Consider the following 24,799-nt stretch of genomic DNA (forward strand, 5'->3'; position numbering starts at 1 on the left):
GAACTGTGCAGGCAGTGAAGAGACAGATTGAAGGTCTCTTAAATGTTGGAGTCCCTAGGTATCTGAGGAAAGTGGGAGGGGATGGGGTTGGGGGCAGGATCTAGTGTACTCACTGACTGGGCCTAGCAAGCCTCTCTCCTGTTGCCACACCCTGGCTCATTTTATCTCATCCCCACAGTGTGGAGGGTGATGCCCCAGGCAGTGACCTGAGCACAGCGGTTGATAGTCCTGGGAGCCAACCCCCCTACCGGCTGAGCCAACTGCCCCCAACCAGCAGCCACATGGGGGGCCCCCCTGCTGGCGTGGGCCTACCTTGGTCTCAGAGGGCTCGCCTCCAGCCAGCCAGTGTCGCCCTGAGGAAGCAGGAGGAGGAGGAGATAAAGCGCTCCAAGGCCCTGTCAGACAGCTATGAACTCTCCACAGACCTACAGGACAAGAAGGTGCAGAAGAGATGGCTCTGGTTGAAAGTGGGAGTGGGATACGTGGGATACAGAGAGCCAAAGGAGGGAGGTTGGGGTGTGGCACTTGAGGGTGGTATTCCGGGAGGGACTGTAAGGCTGGAACTGGAGAAGACAGGCTCCAGGGCCTCTCATTGTACAGGCGATTCACACATTCACTGCACATGCACTGAGCCCCCTATTCACTCAGCAAACATTATCGAGCTCAGATAATGGGATCCAGAAGAGGAATGAGACCTGCATCCAGCCTTCAACGACATGCAATCTAAGGGGGCAGGCACACACATTACTTGACAGTTTCACAGTATGATGCAATACACTGCCTTGGGGTGTGAAAGAGAGAAAAGGGAAGAGGGGGAGGGAGGGGAGGACATTATACAAGATTTAAGAAAAATAGGACTTGGAAGGGCAGTTATCAACACATTAATTATGGCTGTGCCTAGATGTTCGGACTGTAGGTGACTCCTCCCTCACCCCCTCCCTTCTTTCCTTCCTTCCTGCTTTTCTGTTATTCTGATTCTCTTTGTTCCTTCAGCTTCCTTCTCTTCATTTACTGTTCCTTTCTTCCTTTCTTCTTTTCTCCCTTTCTTTCTTTCTTTCTTTCTTTCTTTCTTTCTTTCTTTCTTCCTTCCTTCCTTCCTTCCTTCCTTTCTTCTTTTCTCTCTTTCTTTCTTTCTTCCTTTCTTCTTTTCTCCCTTTCTTTCTTTCTTTCTTTCTTTCTTTCTTGTTTTTTCTAAGTGTTTTCTGATTTTAAATATACATATTCCACCCCCTTATATACATGTCAGGATTAGAAGTGAGAAAACACTGGGCACAGAGACTGTCATGACTTCCAGCAATTGGTTGTGACTTGACTGGGATATGGTTGAGGCTCTGGCAACTTTCTGAACTTGTTCCTCTGACAGGTGGAAATGCTGGAGAGGAAGTATGGGGGCTCCTTCCTGAGCCGCAGGGCTGCCAGGACCATCCAGACAGCCTTTCGCCAGTATCGTATGAATAAGAACTTTGAGCGACTGCGCAGCTCGGCTTCAGAGAGCCGCATGTCCCGCCGCATCATCTTGTCCAACATGCGGATGCAGTTCTCCTTTGAGGAGTACGAGAAAGCACAGAACCCTGCATACTTCGAAGGCAAGCCTGCCTCATTGGATGAGGGTGCAATGGCTGGAGCCCGGAGCCACCGGCTTGAACGGGGCCTCCCCTATGGAGGCTCCTGTGGTGGGGGCATCGATGGTGGTGGAAGTTCAGTCACCACATCTGGAGAGTTTTCTAATGACATCACAGAGCTCGAGGACTCCTTCTCCAAACAGGTCAGGAGCCCTGAAAGGGGCTTTTCTTCTCCATTCCTGGGCTCTGGCTGCTTCTACTGCTTTTTATCTATTTTCCAAACTGCAAGTGTTTGCACTATTAAGCACTTAACAGCAACAAATAGCAGTGATTTGAGCTGAGACTTGGAGAGTGGTGAGAGAGAACTGTTAACACGAGAAAAAATTACAGCTGAGCGTATACTTGTAACTGAAGCACTGGAGAGACTGAGGCAGGAGGATTGGGAACACCTGTGGCAAATAACACCAACCAACCAACCAACCAATAAAATCCCCAAAGACAGGGATGTACCTCAGTAGTAGAGCACTTGCTTAACATGTGCCACACTGTGCGCTTCATCTCCAGCACTGTTTTAAAAAATTACATTGCTAAAATAAGCATATTAGAACATGGGTGCCATAGGGCCAGTAAGGTGGCTCAGTGGTTGAAGACACTTGCCGCCAGATTTAATGACCTAAGTTTGATTCCCCAGAACCCATGCTATGGAAGGAGAGAGAACAGATTCTTTATTTTAAATATTTTATTTTTATGTCTGTGTATCTCTGTGTGTGTGCCATGTGTGTACAGGTGCATAAGGAGGTCAGAATAGGATGTCAGGTCCCCTGGAGCTAGCGTTAAAGGCATTTGTGACTCATCTGGCATAGCTGCTGGGAACCAAACTCAGGTCCTCTTGCAGTATATATTCTTAACCATTGTGCCATTCCTCCAGTCCCCCAAAACTTATTTATAAAAACATTTACTTATTTTATTTTATATGTTTGGGTGTTTTGCCTACATGTATGTTTGTGTACCATGTGCACACCTCATACCTGTTGCATTCAAAAGCGGGTATCTGATTCCATGGAACTTTATGAATGTGGGTGCTGGGAAATGAGCTTAGGTCCTCTGTAAGAGTAACAAGTGCTCTTAATGGTTGTGTTGCTAGTTTTACATGAACTCGACACAGATAGTCATTTTAGAAGAGGAAACCTCAGTTGAGAAAAATGGCCATGTCATACCAGCCTGTGGGCAAGCTTATGGTTCAGTTTTTCAGTTGGTGAGTGATGTGGGAGGCTCAGCTCATTGTGGGTGGTGTCATTCATGGACTGGTGCTCCTGGGTGCTATAAAAAAGCAGGCTGAGGAAGCCGTGGGGAGCAAGCCAGTAAGCAGCACCCCTCAGTGGCCTCTGCATCAGTTTGTGTCTCCAGGTCTCTGCCTTGAGTTTCTAGCCTGTCTGACTTCCCCTGGATGATCGACTGACTACAAGCTGTAAGCTGAAGTAAACCCTTTCCTCCACAAATTGCTTCTGGTCATGGTGTTTTATCACAGCAATAGAAACTCTAACTAAAACAGAAATTGGTACAAGGTTCATGGGATATTGCTGTGACAGACCTGACCATGTTTGGGGGAGGATTGTGGAAGGACTTTGAAACTTTGGGCTAGAAAAGTAACTAAGGCAACCGCTGAGGCAACTCTCCAGCCCCAAGAAAAGATTCTTGAAAGTTTACCTCTCACCTGCACATATGCACTGTCACATACAAGCACATGTGCATGCATACATATGCACACATGCACATACGCACACTCTAAATAAAGCAATAAAACTAAAAATACGAATATATAGAACAAATAAGAAAACAAAAAGGCATTACTTTTTGAAACTAGATATATATCAAGTAAAGCCTTTACTAACATAACGAGCCCTTGTTGGGTGCCTGCCAGGTATTATGTATACTTCACAGTAGATCTGTGGTGTGGAGATTCTGTCCCCATTTTATAAAGGAGGAGACTGAGGCTGAGGCATGTGATCTGGTACATATTCTTAAGGCTCTCCCAGTCTGGTAGACAATAGAAGCATATAGGTGCATGGTCATCTCCTAAAATAGAGTGTTCTCAGAACCAGAAGGGATTCTGGGAAGACCAGATCAGTTTCTTGGAGAAAATAGCATTGTAAGTAGGCCTTATGGGACATAAAAGATGTTGCTAGTCAGAGACGTTGAAAAGTGCATTGTTTGCCCAGGCACTGTGATTGCATCACTAAAACATGGAATGATGGGACTGGACATGGCAGTGAGAGGGATGAGAGGTCATTCTAAACTGGGGAGATTTCAACATGGCTCCCTGTGTGACAACCCCAGTTGTGCCATTTCCCAGCTATGTGATCTCGGGCAAATGGTTTCACTTTTTGATCAGTAAAATGGAGGTGAAGCTTTCTTTTTAGTGTTGTTTTCAGAGCGGTTGGATGCATTTCAATTAGGTGACATACACGAAAGTACCTGGTATGTGGTAGCTGCTAAGTTAGTTGTTATTTTTTTTCTCCTAGAGCCAAGGAGGTACTTGGTAGAACTTGTTGAATGAATGAAGTTTTATAAAAGAAGATATCCCTGTGATCTAAACTCTCTTATGTGACCCTATCATTGGTCTACACTTGCTGAGGCTAGTAAAATGGAGGGAAGGAAAGATGAAGGGAAGGTCTGCATCATGTGATAATTAAGCATCTTTTCTATGTTGAGCGGTAACTGATCTAAAATAGAAACTGGGCTCGCACCTATCCCTCCAGGGAAGAATAGAGAACAGGAAAATACCATGTGATGGAAAAGGGAGAAGAACCAGGCCTGATCCTAGCACTCAGTGCTATATCTAAGACAGATTGGGGGGGGGGGGGAATGTATGTACAGCAAACTACCCTAAAATTTAGTAATTTAAGTTTGACCTTAGGGATCAGAGTACAAGTCAAAGAGATTCAGTGAGTTGGCTCAGTGGGTAAAGGCATTTGGTGTGCAAGCTTAGAGACCTGAATTTAATCCCTGGAACCTATGGAAAGGTGGAAAGAGAGGAATAAGTGCCACAAAGTTGTCCTCTAACTCAACACACATGCTGTGGCTTCTGTACCTACACCCATACATCATGTACTCACACATACAGTAATAACAGACTTTAAAACAAAGAACCTGAGATTAGAACTGAGCTTAAACAACAGACGATCTCTTTATTTTTCTCCTGAACAGAGTAGCATTGCGTAGCCCAGGCTGGCCTTGAGCTTGAGGAACTCCTGGCTTAGCTTTTGGGGTACTATAATTACAGGTATGTCACCACACACAGCAACAAACATTTTTTTTTCTTTTTCTTTTTTTCGGAGCTGGGGACCGAACCCAGGGCCTTGCGCTTGCTAGGCAAGTGCTCTACCACTGAGCTAAATCCCCAACCCCAACAACAAACATTTATTATCTTATGCAGTTTCTGAGAGCCAGGAAGCTGAGAGGGGTATGGCTGGATGATTGTCTCTCAGGAGGCTGCCATTAATCTGTGTAGGACCCAGTCTCAGAAGACTGGACTGGGGCTAACAGGTCTGTTTCTGTGCTCAAATACCTCTTTGTTGGCAGTCTCTCTCAGGACTGTCCACAGTGTGGCTCCCCTTCGATGAAGAGTCTGAAAGAGTACAGGTCTAAGAGCATAGAAGACAGAATTTGTGGTACTTGCCAGTGTCATTCCAGAATCATATGCCTTCATTTCTACGGTGTGTTGTGGGCCACACAACTCTAGCACAATGTGATATCTAAGATTATGAATACCAGGAGGAAGAGATCACTGGGGGCCAGTTTGGAAGCTGAGTACACCTGGAGACAGAGTTACTAGGTGTTCATTTTCTCAAGAGTAAATATGATGGATTTCCTAAGAGAGTTTCACACAGAGAGCTCTGGGAGGAAGCTGAGATTTGGGGTTTTCCCTGGATGGGAACTGAGCCTATATGACAGAGATAAGAGTGTGGCTTGAATCAGGGAGGAGGGAGTATTTGATACGGAGACAAGGATACTGGAGTGCCCAAGAAGGCATTTTGTCAATGTTAGTCCTAGACTCTGTGAACTCATAGTGACTCTCTGGGAGTTATTTTATAAACTAGTAAGAACCTATGGGATTCTTTGCAACCTTTTAAAATAATAAAATTTCAAATAAGGAACTGATTGGACAACACACAATGAACTCAATGGTATTTTGTAGACTTTTTATCTCATACTGCTTTGTTTGAAAAAAATTTTTTGTCTTACTGGTCTTTCGCTTGTGTATTACAGTTTCCAATTTTGTGTTTTATGGATTTTTATTAGATGTCTCTGCATGTGCTTCTTTGTCCTTTTAAAATTATTTTTCTACTTTTTTTTCTAAAGAGAGAAAGAAGACATGGGGGGGTTGGGTAGGTAGGAGGGATCTGGGAGGAATTGGGGGAAACTATGATCCAAACATTATATGAAAAATTTTATTTTCAATAAAAATGTGTGTGTGTGGTGTGTGTGTGGTGTGTGTGTGTGTGTGTGTGTGTGTGTGTGTGTGTGTGTGTGTGTGTAGCTGGAGAGGTGGCAGACCTGGGTTTGGTTCCCAGCACCCACATGGTGGCTCATGACCCTCTGTGACTCTAGTTCCAGGGGATTTGATGGCCTCCCCTAGCACCAGAAACACATGTGATGCACAGACATATGCAGGCAAAACACACACACACACACACACACACCACACACACACACACCACACCCCCACACACACACACACCACACATACACACACTAAACAAGTATGTATTTTAAACATTTAAAATAAAGAACCTATGGCAAAGGATCTGCTTTCTTGGCTGACACACCAGGAAGCTTGCCCTGCCTTCCCTTCCTTTCTTCTCACCTTTTGACCCTTGTACCATTCCTCCCTTTATGATTCCCTTTTCTTTTCTTTTTTTATTTATTTTTTCATCTTTATTAACTTGGGTATTTCTTATTTACATTTCTTTTTTTTTTTCATCTTGATTAACTTGGGTGTTTCCCTTTTCTTTTCACCTTCCACTGTGTACAGGTAAAGTCTCTGGCTGAATCCATTGATGAGGCCTTGAACTGCCACCCATCAGGGCCTATGTCTGAGGAGCCAGGGTCAGCCCAACTGGAGAAGCGGGAATCAAAGGAACAGCAAGAAGACAGCTCAGCCACATCCTTCAGTGACCTCCCCCTCTACTTGGATGACCCAGTTCCTCCTCCATCACCTGAGCGACTGCCCAGCACAGAGCCCCCACCCCAAGGCCGCCCTGAGTTCTGGGCACCAGCTCCCCTCCCACCAGTTCCTCCACCAATGCCACCAGGGACCCGGGAAGATGGTAGCCGTGAGGAAGGCACTCGAAGGGGTCCTGGGTGCTTGGAGTGCCGGGATTTCCGGCTCCGGGCTGCACACCTCCCCCTCCTCACCATTGAGCCTCCCAGTGACAGTTCTGTAGACCTGAGTGACCGCTCAGATCGCGGCTCTGTCCACCGCCAGCTGGTGTATGAGGCTGATGGCTGCAGCCCCCATGGGACCCTGAAGCACAAGGGGCCACCAGGCAGGGCCCCAATCCCACACCGCCACTACCCTGCCCCTGAGGGTCCAGCTCCAGCCCCACCAGGGCCCCTGCCACCAGCCCCCAATAGTGGTACTGGGCCCAGTGGTGTGGCTGGAGGTCGGAGGTTGGGAAAGTGTGAGGCAGCAGGTGAGAACTCTGATGGTGGAGACAATGAGAGCCTTGAGAGCTCCAGCAACTCTAATGAGACCATCAACTGCAGCTCTGGCTCCTCCTCTCGGGATAGCCTGAGGGAACCTCCAGCCACTGGCCTGTGCAAGCAGACTTACCAGCGGGAGACAAGGCACAGCTGGGACTCGCCAGCCTTCAACAATGACGTGGTACAAAGAAGGCATTACAGAATTGGCCTCAACCTCTTCAATAAGTATGTGCTCTCAGTTCTAGCTTTATCGCCACTTCCCACTCTGCATGGGCACCTTGTTTTAAAGGCTAGCTCCAAGCAGTGACCTTGGGTCAGCCATCCTGGCATTTGATGAAATGGTATTTCTCCCCTGATGTCCAGGGATGAGAAGGACAGCAGAAGATGGATGCAGTGACTCACACTTGTAAATCTTAGCACTCTGTAGGCTTGAGTGAAAGGGATTGCCACAAGTTAGAAGATAACCAGGGCTCTGTTGTGACCATCAGGCCAGTCTAGGCTACAAAGACCCTATTTCAAAAGACAACTCACCAAAGTAAGACACAAAGAAGGAAACACCCCCCCCCCAAAAAAAAACCACACACACACAAAACAGGGTTACAAAACAGAGAGGCTCCCAATATGCCTGAGTTCAGGTCCTAGTGCTTTCAGTACCTGTTTGTATAATTTTGAGCAAGATGGCTTCCAGGAATTGTCCTCCCTATTCCCCCCTTGTAGAGGGGTAGGCAATTCGGAATATAATGAACCCTAGACCAAGACCCTGTCTGCCTTGGCTCACTCATTGTCTAGTCTTAAGTAATTTGTGTTCCTTCTTTGGGCTTCAGTTTTTTTTAATCTTTCCATAAGTAGGTTGTGTATTTGGTGGCAGGCTGGTGTGACTAACGGTGACTAAACTCTTTCTAGGTGCCTGGTTCTGTGCCAGGTACTTAGGAATGGGGATGAGAGTGTGGCATTTGATTAGAAAATAATTAGAAAACATAAAATACAATTAGAAAACATTAGATATAATGGAAGGCATTTAATGTAATTCTTCGCATCTTTATAGTCTGTTAAACACTGCCACCTATATTTAATTTTCACAATAACTTCATCGAGGTTCATAGTAATATTCTTATTTTAGAGATAAAGAACTGAGACCCGGAGAAATGAAAGAGGTTGTCCAAAATCATGCAGTTTTAAAGTGATTGGTCAGAGACTCCTAGAACATCAAAATCCAAACTTGCAAATTTTAGTTTTATGGACGCCCGCCTAAGGCATTCAAGTTCTGCATATGGGACAATTCCAACGAAGAGTTTGGCCCCACTCTCCGAAAACATTGGAGGTGCCTCCTCTGTAGAAACAGTCCTCGGAGGCTGGGTAGGGTGTAGGAGATCTAACACAGTAACCTTTTTACTTCTTCCCTGCCTTGAGGGTCTGTGACTCAGGGAAGCAGTCTTGGTCTAGAATTCAGGCACCCTCTCAAGACTCTGATGATTACTGGGCCTATAATAATTCCTGGCAGAGAGCATCCTTTCATTTAGATGTTGATTTTTGTTTTCCTAACTGTGATATGGGTCAGATAAAAGAGGAAATTAGTGATACCTTGGAATTGGGAAATTCTATGGAATGGGAAAGTAGTTGCTTCTTGTGCTCTGATGTTTTCTTCTGTACCCTGAAGGAATTGACCACATGATCCATCCTTGGTTCTCTAGAATCAGTTCTAGAAATAGAACCACGTGCAGTTCCAGAGGAACGACTATCTCATCTACCTCCTCTCTTTCTGCAGGAAGCCAGAGAAGGGTATCCAGTATTTGATCGAGCGAGGCTTCCTGTCAGACACTCCTGTGGGGGTGGCTCACTTCATCCTGGAGCGGAAAGGCCTGAGTCGGCAGATGATAGGGGAATTCCTGGGGAATCGACAGAAGCAGTTCAACAGAGATGTGTTGGAGTGAGGACCCCAGCATGGGGCAGGCGGGCCAGGGATTCCTGGAAAAAGGAAGGCAGGAGGGGGGAAGGGGGCAGTCTGTCTTTTCGGCTCAGATGAACTTTTCAAAACAAGATGAGTAGATATTTCCCGTTCCCATACCCCTCTGCTCCAAAAGGGTCTTACTTTTCTTGACCCTATTCCTAAAGTCTCCTAAGGGTGGCTCTGGGCAGGGCACGTTCATCTAATAGCTTGCTTTGGGTCTTAGTTTCCCATCACTGAAATGAATAGATTAAGGGAAAACACTCTTAGTGTCCATGTGCCTTTGGTTTTCTTACTTGAGTTTCAAACATTTTGTCTTCAGATGTTATACTTGTGGTCGTAGGTCCAAAGTATGGGAGTCTGTCAGTGGGAGTGTTGGGCTGCTTGTGCAAGTGGGTGAGTCAGTGGTTTGTGTAGAGAAATGAAGACTGCCACCACCCACCCTGCTTCTTTACCCTTCAGCTGTGTGGTGGATGAGATGGACTTCTCCTCTATGGATTTGGACGATGCACTCAGGAAGTTCCAATCCCATATCCGAGTTCAGGGTGAGGCCCAGAAAGTGGAGCGACTCATTGAAGCTTTCAGGTGTGCCTGCTTCCCACTCCTGAAGCTGCCCCTTTCCACTTTGGGGCCCTATTTCCACAAGAAGCTACACTCTGAGCATTATAATTTTCTCACCATAAAACAGAAACAAAAGTCTGGTGTGATGAGGAAGAGGCAGGTAGATCTCTGAGTTCAAGGACAGCCTGGTCTATATAGTAAGTTCCAGGACAGCCTAGACACTAAGAGATCCTGTCTCCAAAAAAACAAAAACAAAACAAAACAAAAACAAAAAACAAAAACAACAGCAACAACAACAACAAAAACCCAAAACCTAACCAAACAAACAAAAGTTCAGAAATGATAAATACCATCTTAAGAGGCATTTGTAAGGTTCAGAGTCAGTGAATATGACATAGCTAGCTCCAGCATTGAGATATAGGCATAGTAATAAGTGACAAGATCAGCAATAAATGATAGCAGTCATGAGTCTGAGTGTGTAAGTCACTGATAGAGCATTTGTTGGTTATTATGACTATGAGCCTCTGGTTTCAGTGCCCAGTACTGAAGAAAGAAAGGCTACCATTCTGTGAGGTGGATTCTTCTACTGGCATTTGCATTTGGCAGATGACAAATCTGAAATTCAGGGGTGTTAGAGTAAGTTAGCTGAACTAACTCCATGTTATCTGTGCTCAGCTCTAAATGCTTTGAAGATCAGAAAAAGCTGGATCTAAATCTTGCTCCACCCTTTTGGAGCTTTTCTCAGGAGAGGTGGAGGAAGATTTGCCTTGAGGCCAGATGATCGTTTTCATCCTGGCTTTCCCATTCACCAGCTCTGTTGCCTGGGCACGTTACCTTACCACTTCAAGCCTTCATTATATCCTGTGTAAAATGGGACTGCTTGGGAGTTGGAGGTGTGTGTGAGTCAGTGGTAGAGCTTAGGTCACTCAAGGCCCAAGGCTCAGTCCTTAGCACTACAAGCAGAAAGAAGTGGGCAAAAACCATTCATGCAGTACTGTGATGAATTGCGTAAAACAATGTACATACGACTCCTGGAAAAGTTCCAAGAAGGTAGTGGTTATGATTTTTCCTGGTGGTGTTGGAGAAAATGAAAAGGACAGACTTCAGATGCTAAGGGAGTGATTCTTGAAGGGAAGGTTTGTGATGGCAACCTGGGTGGGTATGTGGAAATTGCTGGCACCTGAGTCTGGACTTGACCCTTCTTGTTTCACAGCCAGCGGTACTGTGTCTGTAACCCTGCCCTCGTACGACAGTTCCGGAACCCAGACACTATCTTCATCCTTGCTTTTGCCATCATCCTCCTCAATACCGATATGTACAGCCCCAGTGTCAAGGCTGAACGCAAGATGAAGCTGGATGACTTCATTAAGAACCTGAGAGGTGACCAGAATTTCCCATCTATTTTTCTTGCACATCATCTGAGAAAAGGAAAGACAGTGGGGATGGGAGTGGGGTGAGAGGGATCCCAGATGGCCTTATAAATTAGCCTTCTTCTATGCTGCCACTCTAGCTCATGGCTAGACTTCCCCAAGGCAATCACTTATTAATTCACTCAAATTTATCAAAAGTCATTTCCCAGGCTGTATAGGTAACTCAGCAGCCGAGTGCTTATCTAGCATGTGCAAGGCTCTGAGTTTGATTTCCAGCACTGCAAAGAAAAATAGTTATCTCTCCGTGAACTGACCCTCACATCAACTATTTACTAAGTATTGACTCAGGCCATAGAATGTGACTGTCTCACAAAACAAAACAAAACAAAACAAAGCCAAACTGCCTGGCTTTTAAACCGTTTGACTCACTCAGTTATTCCTTCATCCATTCCTTATTATCTCTCCCCTTGTCTTTCCTGTTTATACTCATAAAAACTCATTTGATTACTTTAGATACCGTTTTCTCCATTTGTTTATTCATTTAGCCAACCAACCACTCAGCCAGTGGACTCTCACTGGATAATATGTGTACCAAGTAAAATGAGTACGAAGGACAATGGGGGGAGGCTGCCATAATCTCTGTTCTGAGTGCTTCCTGCTTGCTAGAGACATTGAAATGTAGAGCCTAGATAACCAAGGTAAGACAGAAAGTAAACAGTGATGTCAAAGAGGCCAAAAAACAACCAGAGCCCAGAGGAAGGAACAATCATCTCCTACTGACTTCCTGCAGGGCTTGTTCTTTAAGGTGAGACTTTGAGGTGAGAAACTGAAAATTGAGGAGAACTCACTTAGTGGAAAGAACAACAAAGGCCCAGGGAGACGAAAATGTGAAGTTCTTTAGAGAAACAACTGAGATGGGGTAGATGAATCCTTGGGAAGGTCAAATAGATCCACTATCTGAGATCCTCCAATGTCAGATAAACGGCATCACTCTGATCTTTTCTCTTGCTTTATTGTATTGTTGACAAGCCCTAGCTCTCACCAAAAAAGCAGCCTACTTAAAATGGCACAGACATTGTGATTATTTCGAAAGAAGTGAAAAGGGGAAGTAGAGATGCAGAGAACAAAAAGTTGTTGACTGTTGTAATGTAGGTAGTTAAGCTGTCTGGAAGCTAAGGTGAAAAAGATAACAGGGAGAAGAATGGGTCTTTAGCACTTGTCCAGGGAAGAAGTATAGTATTTCCAAAGGAGAGGTTATTTTTTTTCCTAGCAGAGGCCTTAAAGAGAAGACTGAGAAAATTGCATTTAGCACACAGTCAAGAATGGAGAAAGATGGTAGACTTAAGAAGGGGAATTTTATCAGAGGGCACTCAGACCTATTTCCTGTATTCTTGGCATCATTCATTCATCCATATACATATGCTCACCATATATACAGTCAGTCCTCCATATCTGTGGGCTCTGCATCCAAGAATTCAACCAACTGTGAATTGAAAAGTTCTGAGAAAAAAACCCAACTTGGGTCGGTACTGAACATGTACAACCCCTTTTCTTGTCATTATTTTCTAAATAATACAGTAAGACCACCATTTACATTGCATTAACATTGCAGTAGGTATTATAAGTAATATACGGATGAGTTAAAGTAATGGGAAAATGTGTGTAGGCTATATGAAGATATTCCCCCATTTTTTTGAGACCAACACCTTACCACTTGGCTATAATAGACCACTTACCATTCTTAACTATACTATTTTATACATGAGACATGAGCATCTTTGGATTTGGGTACTGATGGAAGATCTTAGAACCAGTCTCCCAGGGATATAGAGGGATAGGGTTGTTTTTTGTTTGTTTGTTTGTTTGTTTTTCAAGATAGGGGTTATCCTAGAACTTGCTCTGTAGACTAACTCAGAGATCTGCCTGCCTCTGCCTCGAAAGTGCTGGTATTAAAGGCATGTGTCACCATCTGGCAATTTCATTTTATTAATCTGTCTTGGAGGGATGATTGTGTGTGTGTGTGTGTGTGTGTGTGTGTGTGTGTGTGTGTGTGTGTACATACATGACTATATATTTCCTTTAGTTATTGATAAATAAGCAAATAAGCAAACAAATAAATGAAAGTAATACATGTTTATTTTAGGAATAATGCCATGCTGAGGCCCCAAGTTTAATGCTGAGCAGTGCCAAAATGATTCTTTTATTACATCTATTTGCTTGTTTATTTGTGTGTGAGGGGGGTGTGCGGATGCTGGAGATGTGGGCATGCACATTGCCATAATTGTTCGTGTGGAGGTCAGAGGACAACTTGCAAGAACTGGTGCTCTTCTTCCACCACGTAGATTCTGGAAACGGAACACAAGCAGTCAGACTTGGCAGCAGGCACCCTTACCTGCTCAGTCATCTCTCTGGCTCTCAAGTAGTTTATTATCTTCCTCTTTTCACTTAACTTGCTACAAGAATTTTCTCACACTCTTGAAATATTTTGGTAAACATCAAGTTTACAAATAAACTTTACCTAGCTATTTCTCTATTGTTAGAAATTAAGCTGTTTAGGAATTTCTCCATAAATACCACTTGGTGAACATTCTTTGACATCAATCTCACAAATATATCTGAATAATCCCTTAGGATATATGTTTTGGAAAGGAGTTGATGCGATTGAATACCTAACGCTCTTGCTAGATTCATTTCTGAAACGGACATCAGTAGACATGCCAACTGGCGCAGACTCTTACTCTATATATCGTTTGAAAGTAATATTCCCAATTCAGAGGAGCAAAAGAAAGATAAAAAGTAGTACCTGGATGTCTTAATTACAGTGTGTTATAAATCATTTAGATAAAATCCCAACCCTGGCTAAAAAAAGCAATGGGCTGTTTTGTTGAAAGGCATCTTCCTGTCCCTATGCCTGGGCGTGGGGTATTATGGAGAACCCTCTACTGCCAACCCTCTGTATTGATGTGACATATTCCTTTGTAATACTTTCCATGTAGGAGTTGACAATGGTGAAGACATCCCCCGAGACCTCCTAGTAGGCATCTACCAGCGCATCCAAGGTCGTGAACTAAGGACCAACGATGACCATGTGTCCCAGGTGCAGGCTGTGGAGCGCATGATTGTTGGCAAGAAACCGGTAAGTGACTGGGGTGATAGGAGGCATCCTTGTGTGGTAAGTCACTGGCCTCCTAAGCCCCAGATTCCCCTTACCTATAAAATAAAGTGGGAAATATGATAATTCCTTAGGAATCATGGTATAGATTTACATAAGTGCCTTTAGTTTATTGCAAACCATTCCGACCATCAGAGGTGTGGTATGAATATTTTCTTTTTATCTAGGTAAAGAGAGCCAAGCTGTAATAGCTAAGAAGATACCCTATTGCCAGCAAACATTTATGACTGTCTTACCAGTGATCCCAACATTTTGCTGTCTTTAGGGGTACTCAAAGATTAGTGAGGTTCCCAGACAAAGACACAAATAAAACTTCTGCCTCCTAGTCTAATTTAGAGGAACAGAAAGCAGGGAGAGGCCATTTTAAGTCAAAGGAAGTCAGAAAGGCTTCTTGGAAAATAACTTGGGAATTGTGGTGTGAAAGAGGACAAAATTTAGCTGGCCTGGGCAAGAAAGACATTTCAGACAAGAAGGTTCTAGAGGGACAAAGACAAGGTAGCAGAAAAGCTTAAAGGACTTAGTTGTTTATATTCTTTGTGTCAGAGTGACAGATATGCCTTGTTAAGGTACCAGAGGCCTGAAACTGATGGGGTGGCCTTACTGACCACCACTTTTCCACACCTGTCCAGGTCCTGTCGCTCCCTCACCGTCGACTGGTTTGCTGCTGCCAGCTCTATGAGGTGCCAGATCCAAATCGCCCCCAAAGGCTGGGGCTGCATCAGCGGGAGGTCTTCCTCTTCAATGACCTCCTTGTGGTATGGGCATTGTGCAGAAGGAAATGGGAGGGAGATAGCAGAGCTGCTGGGTCTAGTGCAAACTGTGTTGTGTGCAGTGTGCTTGGTACAGTGCTCCAGCATGCCATCTGCATGGTCTCCAGTAAGGTCTCTGTCCCTCCGTTTCCTTCATTTTGATGTAGTGAGAACCACACAGGGACATTAGTAGGGGGCTAATAATAGATATGTAATCTGGGAAGTGGTAGGAAATGTCCCTGCCCACTGCACCGTAGCACAGTTGTGAATCTGTGGCTCTGGGAACCTCTCAGTTTTCTTGATGTTGGAAGTGATTAAAATGAAGCACACCACTGGTACAGAGATACCCACCTTTTAGTGATAGAATTTGTTGGATTCTACATATCAAAAGGGATTTTTCAGGATTCCCTAGGCAAGAGCTACTCTCCAAGATGGCTTAGCCCCAACTGCTTGAATCTGGTTTTTTTTTTTGGGGGGGGGGACTGCTTTTTGTTTTGTTTTTAAAATAAAGAGTCTCACTGAATAGCTCTGGCTGTCCTGTAATTTACTATGTGCACCAGGCTAGCCTCAAACTCACAGAAATCTACCTGCCTCTGCCTCTTAGCTAGAATTACAGGTGTGTGCCAATACACCTGGTTCGAATCTGCCTCCTGATGTGGTTCGGTCTTACTTTACATTCTCCACTGTTTCTTGGGGTCACAAAGAGCAAATATTCTCCCTCTGCTCCGAGACAGTACTCCTGAGACCAGCAGTCTTGTTCCTTCTTGGTATTTTCATCTTCACATTAGCATTTCTCTGTCTTGTCACTACTGTTGTTATTTTGAGGCAAGGCAATTCTTTCTTGCAAGGGTCTGTCTTGTGTATCGTAGTATGTTTAGCAGCACCGTGGGATACCTACTAGAAGGGAGCAGCAAACCTTCAACCAAAAATGTGTTCTCTAGAGAAAAGCAGAAAAAGAAATAGAAGGGGAAGGGTGGGAGGGGAAGGAACATCTTCAGGGAAGAAAAGGTGGAAGGAACAAAAGTAAAGAAAGCAATGTCTTCTCCAGATGTTGTTCTGTATCCTATGGAAGCAGCTCAAAATCATCTCTAGTTGAGAATCATGAGTTTAGACAACATACCTCCAACACCCTCTGCAAACCTTAGTGTCTTGCTTCATGAAATGGTGCTAACCCTTATCTCCTAGAGTTGTCAAGAGGATGAAACAGGAAGTCAGTGCCTGACAATGCAGTTCAGCAGTAGAGTGCTTACTTAGCACTTGCAAGGATCTGGGTTCCATTCCCAGCACTATAAGAGAGAAGAGGGTGAGGAAGAGATGATTCCATCTCAAACCAGGTGTGCCTGGCCCACTCGGATGCTGAGTCCCTGTTAGATGCCCTTCATGTACCAACACCCCTGTTTATCTAGCTCTGTTCTAGGCACCGAGTACATGGAGATATATCCATAAGCCTTTGTATTCAAGGACTCACAAACAAATGGCCTAAAATGCGTTTTGCAACATGGTGTGCTGATAAACTCCTATAAGCATTTGGGAGGTGGAGGCAAAAGGAACAGAATGTTGAAATCAGAGTGGACTACATGACAGAGGTCTAGTCTCAACCACCCACACCACACCACTGGAACCAATCTAAACCAAACCTTTGAAGAGCCATTTGTAGTGGATGAGGCTGTAGCTTAATGATAGAGCAATTGTCTGGACCCAGGTTTCATTCCCCAGCAAACAAAATACATGGAATAAAATAGCCATTTGTAGATTGTCCAACTTAAGTTAGGGATGAATCTAAAATCTCTACATACTTGATAAAGACTTTTGGTCATTGAGAGATCGTTAACCTTGTTCAGGGGCGCTGCAGAGGTTGTCATTATAAGCTAGTTTTGGATGGTGGGAGTTGGGGTAAGAGAGAAAACCTGAAAACTAGACCCACCAAACCCCCTGCCCTCCAGGCTAGCAGGGGCAATCACATATTTAAATCTGACAAGGGAAGAGGTATGAGAGCAACACCTTGGAAGCTCAGAAGATGGAGACAGAAATCTATGTGAGGTATTAGGACAGGCTTCCTGGAGGGAACAACATTTAGTTCCTTTAAGAGTTGCAAATGCTGGGGTTGAGGATTTAGCTCAGTGGTAGAGCGCTTGCCTAGCAAGTGAAAGGCCCAGGGTTTGGTCCTGGGGGGGGGGGGTCGGGAAAAAGAGTTGCAAATGCTTGTTGTGCATGGTCATGATATCACAAACTTGCATTCTCTCCCACCTCTCCACTCCTAAAGTTTCAGTTCTTCCTTGTGGGTATATGTGCTCATGTGCATATGCCTGTTACTGGGAATAGGTGGGGAAGATGGTTACTAGAAATGGGTATTATTTGGAAATCCCCCACCCTAAACCTTGCCTCTTATCTTTTTCCCACCCTTGTTTGCCAAAGGTCACCAAAATTTTCCAGAAGAAGAAGATCTTGGTGACATACAGCTTCCGTCAGTCCTTTCCCCTGGTGGAAATGCATATGCAGCTCTTCCAGAATTCATGTGAGTTCCCTCTTGAACCCTAGCATGCATCCCAGGGGGGGACGGGGTTATCAGAGCCCATACTCACCCTTCAGCTATACTAGCTTCCAGCCACTGAAGTCCTCTATAGTTGGGGGAAGGTCCCCAAAGGATCTACCGGTTTGAGGATGAAAGGAAGATTAGAATGGAGTATGATTTGGGTGTGACTCCTGGAAAACACAGAACAATGTTTGTGTGTTCCTTAGTAGGCAGAAGAGGTCGCAGTCACACTGTGCTTGGAAGTCATGTATTGAGAAGAGCATGATTGGGTATAATTCAAGAGAGCAGAGTCACTGTGAGAGACAGAGAGACAATGGAAAAGGTTTCTAGAAAGCAGTTCAGAATTTGCCTTTACATCTTGGAGTATAAGGAATAAGGTTGCCATGGCTACCAGGAGTTTGGGGACAAAGGGAAACCACTGAAGATGCTTGAGCACAGAAAAGGCGTTTCAGAGTTGGGTGCTACAGAAATCATCTCCAATTGGACAGCGTGATGTGTGCCTGTAGGACAGCATTTGAGAGGCAGAGACAAAAAAGTTGCTTAAGCACAGGAGTTTGAGATTAGCCTAGCCAAACAGTGTGTCTGTGTCTCAGAGATGGTTGGCAGCAGTGTGTGTGTGTGTGTGTGTGTGTGTGTGTGTGTGTGTGTGTGTGTAGGAGGATTGTATCATCTCTCAGTTTCTTGTCTTATCCACCTTGCTTCAAAGTTGACAGAAATATCCAACTTCTTCTGTCCCTTCTCATTGTCACAGATTATCAGTTTGGAATCAAGTTACTATCTGCGGTACCTGGAGGGGAACGAAAAGTTCTCATTATCTTTAATGCTCCTAGTCTCCAAGACAGGCTACGCTTTACCTCTGACCTGCGGGAGTCCATTGCTGAGGTGCAGGAGATGGAGAAGTACCGTGTGGAATGTGAGTAGCTACAACTTCCCCTCTCCTGATATAGTGCCTCACAGACACCAAGAATCCTGTCTTCTGAGAACCATAGAATTGAGGGCTAGCTTGCCCAACCTTCCTACCCTTATTTCAGGAACCCTTCAGTTTCTGTCTGAATGCTTTCAGTGACAAGAAGGTGATTACTTCCTAACTTCAGATTATTATTCTAGTCATTGAAAGTCTATGCTGTGCCTCCAAACCCATCCTTAAACCATGAGCCAATTCTTTCTTCTATTGAACGGTATCAGAGAGAAGATTCAGGGCATAGGAGATAGGACTGTAGCTTCAGATTTCATGTATGCTGCTTGTTATTGGGCAAACAAGTGAGTTCTGTGGCCCTCTGAACCTTTGTTTAGATGAAACAGGGATAAAGAAATCTTCACAGAGTTTGACAAGGAGCCAGGCACAGTCCTTGCACACCCATAATTCCAGCACTAGGGAAGCTGAGGCAGGAAGATTTCAAGTTCACGGGCAAGCCTTGACTATGTTTTGAGTCTCTGTCATAAAGAGAGAGGAAGAAGGAAGAGGAGAAGAGAGAGAGAACTTGAAGATGAAGGAATGGAAAAGAGGGAAGGGAAGGTAATGGAAGAGAAGAGAAGAGAGATGCCAAAGTGTCCCCAGTGCACCCATGGTGTTCAATAAATACCATTCCCTGTCTCCTCTCTCTCCCCAATATCAGTGCCTGAGCTGAGATCCAGGTTAATCCCTAGGCAATGCACCAAGTTAGCTTCATCATATACAATGGAAAATAGTAATTATATCTCATTCTTCCTGATGCTTTCCAGGTCTTCTCTTCTTTTCTCTTTTCTTCTCTAAACTAAGCAGTCCCAATTAAGTAACATGGCATCAAGGAGAAAGAAGGCAGAGAGAAAGAGAAGCCGTAGTCAGTTCCTTGATAGGTCTTCAGCAAGGCAGACTATCAGTTCAGTGGATTCTAGATCCCCTGGGGAAATGTAAATGGTTAACCATATCAAGAGAACAAGAGGCCAGATAAACCAGTTTCCCTGACCTCACTGGGGGTATAGGGGAACCAGGAGAATAGAATAGATCTGCTTCTAGAATGTTCGCTTCACAAATTTCAACATTCTGGCCCTGAGCAAACTGTGACTTCTTAGATTCTCAGTTTCTTCTGCACAATGTAGATGATGTTCAGAATGTGAAATGAGAGGGATCAAGCATACGCTGTTCCCAGCATACTGCCCAGCGTTCGCTAGAGGGTTTGCTCCCATTCAGTTTCATGTCCTTGTTCTTCCAAGAGCTCCTGTGCTCTGAAGCAAGGCATGTGAGAACTGAGTGAACTTTAAAAGAACTGTCTTTTGCCATAGGCTAGAAGGGCCTTCCCATCCTTACTGTGAGCCATGTGTTGCAAAGCAACACAAAAGGGTAAAAAAATGAAGGTTAAGAAGATGGAGAGGGAGCAGGGAGGGGGCACTTACACTCATAGGGAGGGAGCACAAAGAAGGAGTAGGTAGCATAGGTTGGGCTAGGCACCTAAGGACCTTTAAAGCTAGAGTTGCTGTTTGGGGGAAACAATTACTACTAGGGGGTAGAAGTGGGCAGGAAGCCTGGGGACCAGAAGAAGGAAGGGGAAAAAAAAAGAGGAAGGCTGTAGTCAATCAGGTGGGCTCTTTCTTAATGCTCATCTTGACCTTTGCCCATTTTCTTCACTGCTAACCAGCGGAGCTGGAGAAGCAGAAAGGTATGATGCGGCCTAATGCCTCACAACCTGGAGGAGCCAAGGACTCAGTGAATGGGACTCTGGCCCGCAGTAGTCTGGAGGACACTTATGGGGCAGGCGATGGGCTCAAGCGGGGTGCACTCAGTAGTTCCCTGCGAGACCTCTCTGATGCAGGTAAGTGTTCTGGACCCCTGTCCTGGCTGGGGAGATGCGGGACCAGGTGTCCTCTTTGCCTCCTCTCACTGGCTGTCAGCCTTCCTCCAGCACACACACACACACACACACACACACACACACACACACACACACACACACACACACACTATGCCACAGGGGGCCTGGTAGCCAGGTCAGAACAGGTGGGGCCCAGGGTTTCTGCCAGGAAGTATAAAGTGGGGCCACAAACTTAGCCCCTCTCCTCTTCCCTCTTCTGTCTCTCCTTTACTGCCTCTCCTCCATCTTTTCCTCCTTTCTTTCCTCCTTCTCAACCTCTCTTCCTCCCTACCTCCCCCTCTTCAATGGGGGAAGGGGGCAATGGGGTGTCTGTCCCTGGGAGGGACCTAGGCCTGGTGCCCAGCTCTGGAGCCCAGCAGGGTGGGGAGGGAGGGTTGCTGCTCTGACGCTGGGCTCCTTGCTTGTGGGTGCAGGGAAGCGGGGGCGGCGTAACAGCGTGGGATCGCTGGACAGCACCATCGAAGTAAGTGTCAGCTCCTGCCCCACTCATTTCTGCATGAGCCCTGCCCTGGCCATAGAGCCCCAGAGGAGGAGGGGGACCTGTTGTCTACCCCTCTTCCGTGCTGGGAACCATATGGCTGCCTCTCCCAGCCAACCACTTTCTCCATCTGTCCTCAACTCTGTCTGTCCTCACTCTGCCTGTCTCTCAGTCTGTCTTCCACTCTCCCATGCCCCTTCTCAACCCCAGGGCCAACTCCAAATAGGGATGCCCTTGGATTTGGGCCTCAAGAAACTTTAACCTCCAGATCCTGCTTTTTTGACCCTGAGCCAGTCACTCTGCCTTTCTAGGCCTAACATTTTCTTGGCCTGAGAAATGGCCATGCGAAGGAAGTCCTACTGATTTTTCCTCTGCCCTCTGAGGTTCAACTGAGCTAGTGGATGTGGCAGCAGAACTTGGGAGCAGAGCTGGCCACAAACACAGGACTGCTGTTTGGTTTCCACTGTACTTTGGAATCCCTGTTGCTACAGCTTCAGGGACAGGGGTGGAATTTCGGGTTGGGGGTTTAGGATATTTAGACTGGCCTGACTTCCCCCCCTCCCCCCTTTCAGGGGTCTGTTATTAGCAGTCCACGCCCTCACCAGAGGATGCCACCTCCGCCCCCACCCCCGCCGCCAGAGGAGTACAAGAGCCAGAGGCCAGTCTCCAACTCCTCATCTTTCCTGGGCTCCCTATTTGGAAGCAAGAGAGGCAAAGGGCCCTTCCAGATGCCACCACCGCCAACAGGCCAGGCCTCTGCCTCGTCTTCATCTGCTTCCTCCACCCACCACCACCATCACCACCACCACCATGGTCACAGCCATGGTGGCCTGGGGGTGCTACCTGATGGGCAGTCCAAGCTCCAGGCCCTGCATGCCCAGTATTGCCAAGGACCGGGCCCTGCCCCACCACCCTACCTCCCACCCCAGCAACCCCCTCTGCCTCCACCCCCTCAGCAGCCTCCACCCCTGCCCCAGCTGGGCTCCATTCCACCACCACCTGCCTCAGCCCCACCTGTGGGGCCACATCGACACTTCCATGCCCATGGCCCAGTTCCAGGACCCCAGCATTATACCTTGGGCCGGCCAGGCAGAGCCCCAAGACGAGGGGCTGGAGGACACCCTCAGTTTGCTCCACATGGCCGCCACCCCTTGCACCAGCCCACATCCCCGTTACCCCTGTACAGTCCTGCTCCACAGCACCCTCCTGCCCATAAACAGGGCCCCAAGCACTTCATCTTCAGTCACCACCCACAGATGATGCCAGCAGCAGGTGCAGCTGGGGGCCCTGGGTCCCGGCCACCAGGGGGATCCTACTCCCACCCTCACCACCCCCAATCACCACTGTCCCCACACTCACCCATCCCACCTCACCCCTCCTACCCGCCCCTGCCCCCACCCTCACCTCACACTCCACATTCACCCCTACCACCCACCTCCCCCCATGGCCCACTGCACGCCTCTGGGCCCCCTGGCACGGCTAATCCACCCAGTGCAAACCCCAAGGCCAAGCCAAGCCGGATCAGCACTGTGGTCTGAGGAATGGGATGAGTGTACTGGGGAACAGGATAGTCTGGGGAAATCCACAGGAGAGGGACCTTGCCCCTCACTTCTTCCTCGTTTTTTTCAAAATATATATACACTCAGCAGTGTCCTTCTTCCCACTTCCTCCATATCTCCAGACCCTTCTTCCAACCCCCAGCAGTTGCCATGGGGTCTCCTTTCAGATTGGAGGGCCCTTGCCACTCGCAGCCTGAGCATAGGGCACTGCAGTGCTGGGAAGCGGTAAGGGCCTCTCAGCAGCCCTCGTCCTCCCGTTCCTGTCTTCCTCTCCTCTTTCTTGTCCCTGGAGGTCTAGTTGGTGACCTCAGACCTCTGGACAAATGTGAGCTTCCTTGCAAGCTGATGGAGAAGGCAGGCTTCTGGAGCTGCAGAGGTGAAGGCTTTCCCCAGAGCTCCTCTGGCTGTGTGGGGCTAGGAGAGAGCTCTGTAGAGCTGTGGCCAAACCTCAGCTGGCTCAGCCCTCTGACCTCAGGGCCTAGCCACACACCTCCATGTGTCTTTCTGCCTGCTGGAGGACACATAGACCGTCAGTCAGTGCACTCCGTGGGTGGAACCCCGCTTGTGCTGGCCCCCAATGAGGGCAGTGCTTCCTCTCTTGAGCCAGTCTGTGCCCTCTCTCCTAATAGGCCCCAGCCCAGACCTCTTTGGCTTCAGGAACTTGCCTTGCCCTGCAATGTTCTTATCCTGATCAAAGTCCAGACAGGTTTTTACTTTGGAGGCGGGGGAGGGGGGGGCTCAGGTCTGGGATGAGAAGGGTACTGCCCTCCCTCACCCATATTGCATGCCCCCCCTTCCTTCTTTTCCCACCTTCAACTGAAGACAATGCACTTTACAGATACCACCCACACATATCTCACTGGGGCAGGGCACCCAGCATCAGCCCTGGGGAAAGACTCCCAGAGGACCACCCTGAGCCCAAGATGTCCTTCCTGAGGCAGAGATTGAAGCCATCAGAGCAGGGGCTGCGAGCCAGAATGCCCAAGCCCCTCTTGTTCATCAAAATCTCCACTGCCTCGCCAGCCCTTCTGCACCCTGTTTATTTATTATAAATATATTTTTTACAAGTCCCAGCTCCTCTTCTTGCCCTACATTCAGCTCCTTTCACAGTCCCTGCCTTTCTCTCCCCTGTCCAGTATGGGCTGCAATACAGACAGACAGATGGACCCTCTATGTCAAAGGGTCCCTGGGGCTTGGGGTTGTGGGAGGGTGTTGGTGGGAGGGACTTATGGAGAGGAGCTGGGGTTCAGACATTGTCTTTTTCCCTCCTTGTATATAAGAATGTATATTTGATGCCTCATAAAAGACCTTGTGCTCACCTCTGGCCTCTGCCTCCTACTTATGATCCCTTCACTGCCATGGAGCCCATGGAGAGATCCTAGTCCGGGGAGGTTCTAACGGTAATTCAGGCAACTGTGTGGGCAAGATGCTTTGGTTAGGTAGGAGGGTAGATGATGGTGAGGGTTTTCCTGTTTCATATGTTTCCTGTATGATGGTGGCAGGAGTGTGGGCTCTGGGGTTGATCCAGTTCACATCCTGTAGGTTTTACTTAGGCACAAGAGTTTCAGGGGATCATCCTCCAACTGTTTGTTACTTCAGTTTACCACTTGGGATGGCCATGTGTTGTTATGCTTTCTCCATGAAGCTTGCACACATTCATGTATGGATACACACATATACATAATTAAAAATACACTCCCTTAGAAAAAGAATATCTTCAATTCTGCCAGGCTGTCTAAACAGTTGCATGGAATCGTGATGACTGTGTAGTAATGAACGCCAAGCAGCTAGGGTGAAGCAGGTATTCAGCAAGTCAATTCTCTCATCATCTTTGTAGAAGTTGGATATTTGGAGAATGTGTGGCCTCTGTTCTCCCTCTTCCTGTGACTGGCCTGGTTTTGTCTTGAAACCTCTGCTACTGACCCTCCATGAAGTGGCTGGCCATATTTTTGCTTTTGAGGGCAGGGAGGTGACATGGGCCAGAAAGGCTCAGATCTAGATACTTTGTATGAGCTCTATGTATTCTTAGGATATTAAGTAACTAATAGCCATCTCTCATTTATGAGGAAAGAGGCCACACAGCAAGTCACGATTAGGTTTTCTTGACTTGTAGCCCAAACCCATTTTGACTGCCCCAAGCTGCTTCTCTGTAAAATGGACTCATTTCTAGCACCAATAATTATGCCCTGGGTTTCAACCTAGCACGGGAAGAATGACAAGGCAGAGCAATGGCTCTTAGAGTCAGCAGTGTCCCTACACATAGTGTTCAGTTGATAGTTTTGCTGCTTTCCTACAATCTGAAAGGTCTCTAAAAA

General features: G+C 46.6%; 1 protein-coding gene across 7 annotated transcripts in view; it reads left to right on the plus strand.

Annotated features, from left to right (window-relative positions):
* Iqsec2 (IQ motif and Sec7 domain ArfGEF 2) overlaps positions 1–23,803 on the plus strand; it is an 82,355-nt gene extending 58,552 nt beyond the window's left edge. For 3 of the 7 annotated variants that reach the window (XM_087600801.1, XM_087600803.1, XM_087600798.1), the window contains 13 exons: positions 179–440; positions 1,364–1,765; positions 6,598–7,493; positions 9,034–9,195; positions 9,676–9,798; positions 10,988–11,154; positions 14,141–14,280; positions 14,946–15,071; positions 17,481–17,580; positions 18,350–18,511; positions 20,214–20,387; positions 20,861–20,910; positions 21,498–23,802. In XM_087600801.1, coding sequence (XP_087456927.1) covers positions 179–440; positions 1,364–1,765; positions 6,598–7,493; positions 9,034–9,195; positions 9,676–9,798; positions 10,988–11,154; positions 14,141–14,280; positions 14,946–15,071; positions 17,481–17,580; positions 18,350–18,511; positions 20,214–20,387; positions 20,861–20,910; positions 21,498–22,463 — 3,730 coding nt within the window. In that variant the 3' untranslated portion in view covers positions 22,464–23,802. 7 annotated transcript variants of the gene reach the window in all.
* The last annotated feature ends 996 nt before the right edge of the window (positions 23,804–24,799 follow it).

Source organism: Rattus norvegicus, chromosome X, assembly GCF_021556685.1.
Source record: "Rattus norvegicus strain SHRSP/BbbUtx chromosome X, alternate assembly SHRSP_T2T, whole genome shotgun sequence".
Classification (NCBI taxonomy): domain Eukaryota; kingdom Metazoa; phylum Chordata; class Mammalia; order Rodentia; family Muridae; genus Rattus; species Rattus norvegicus.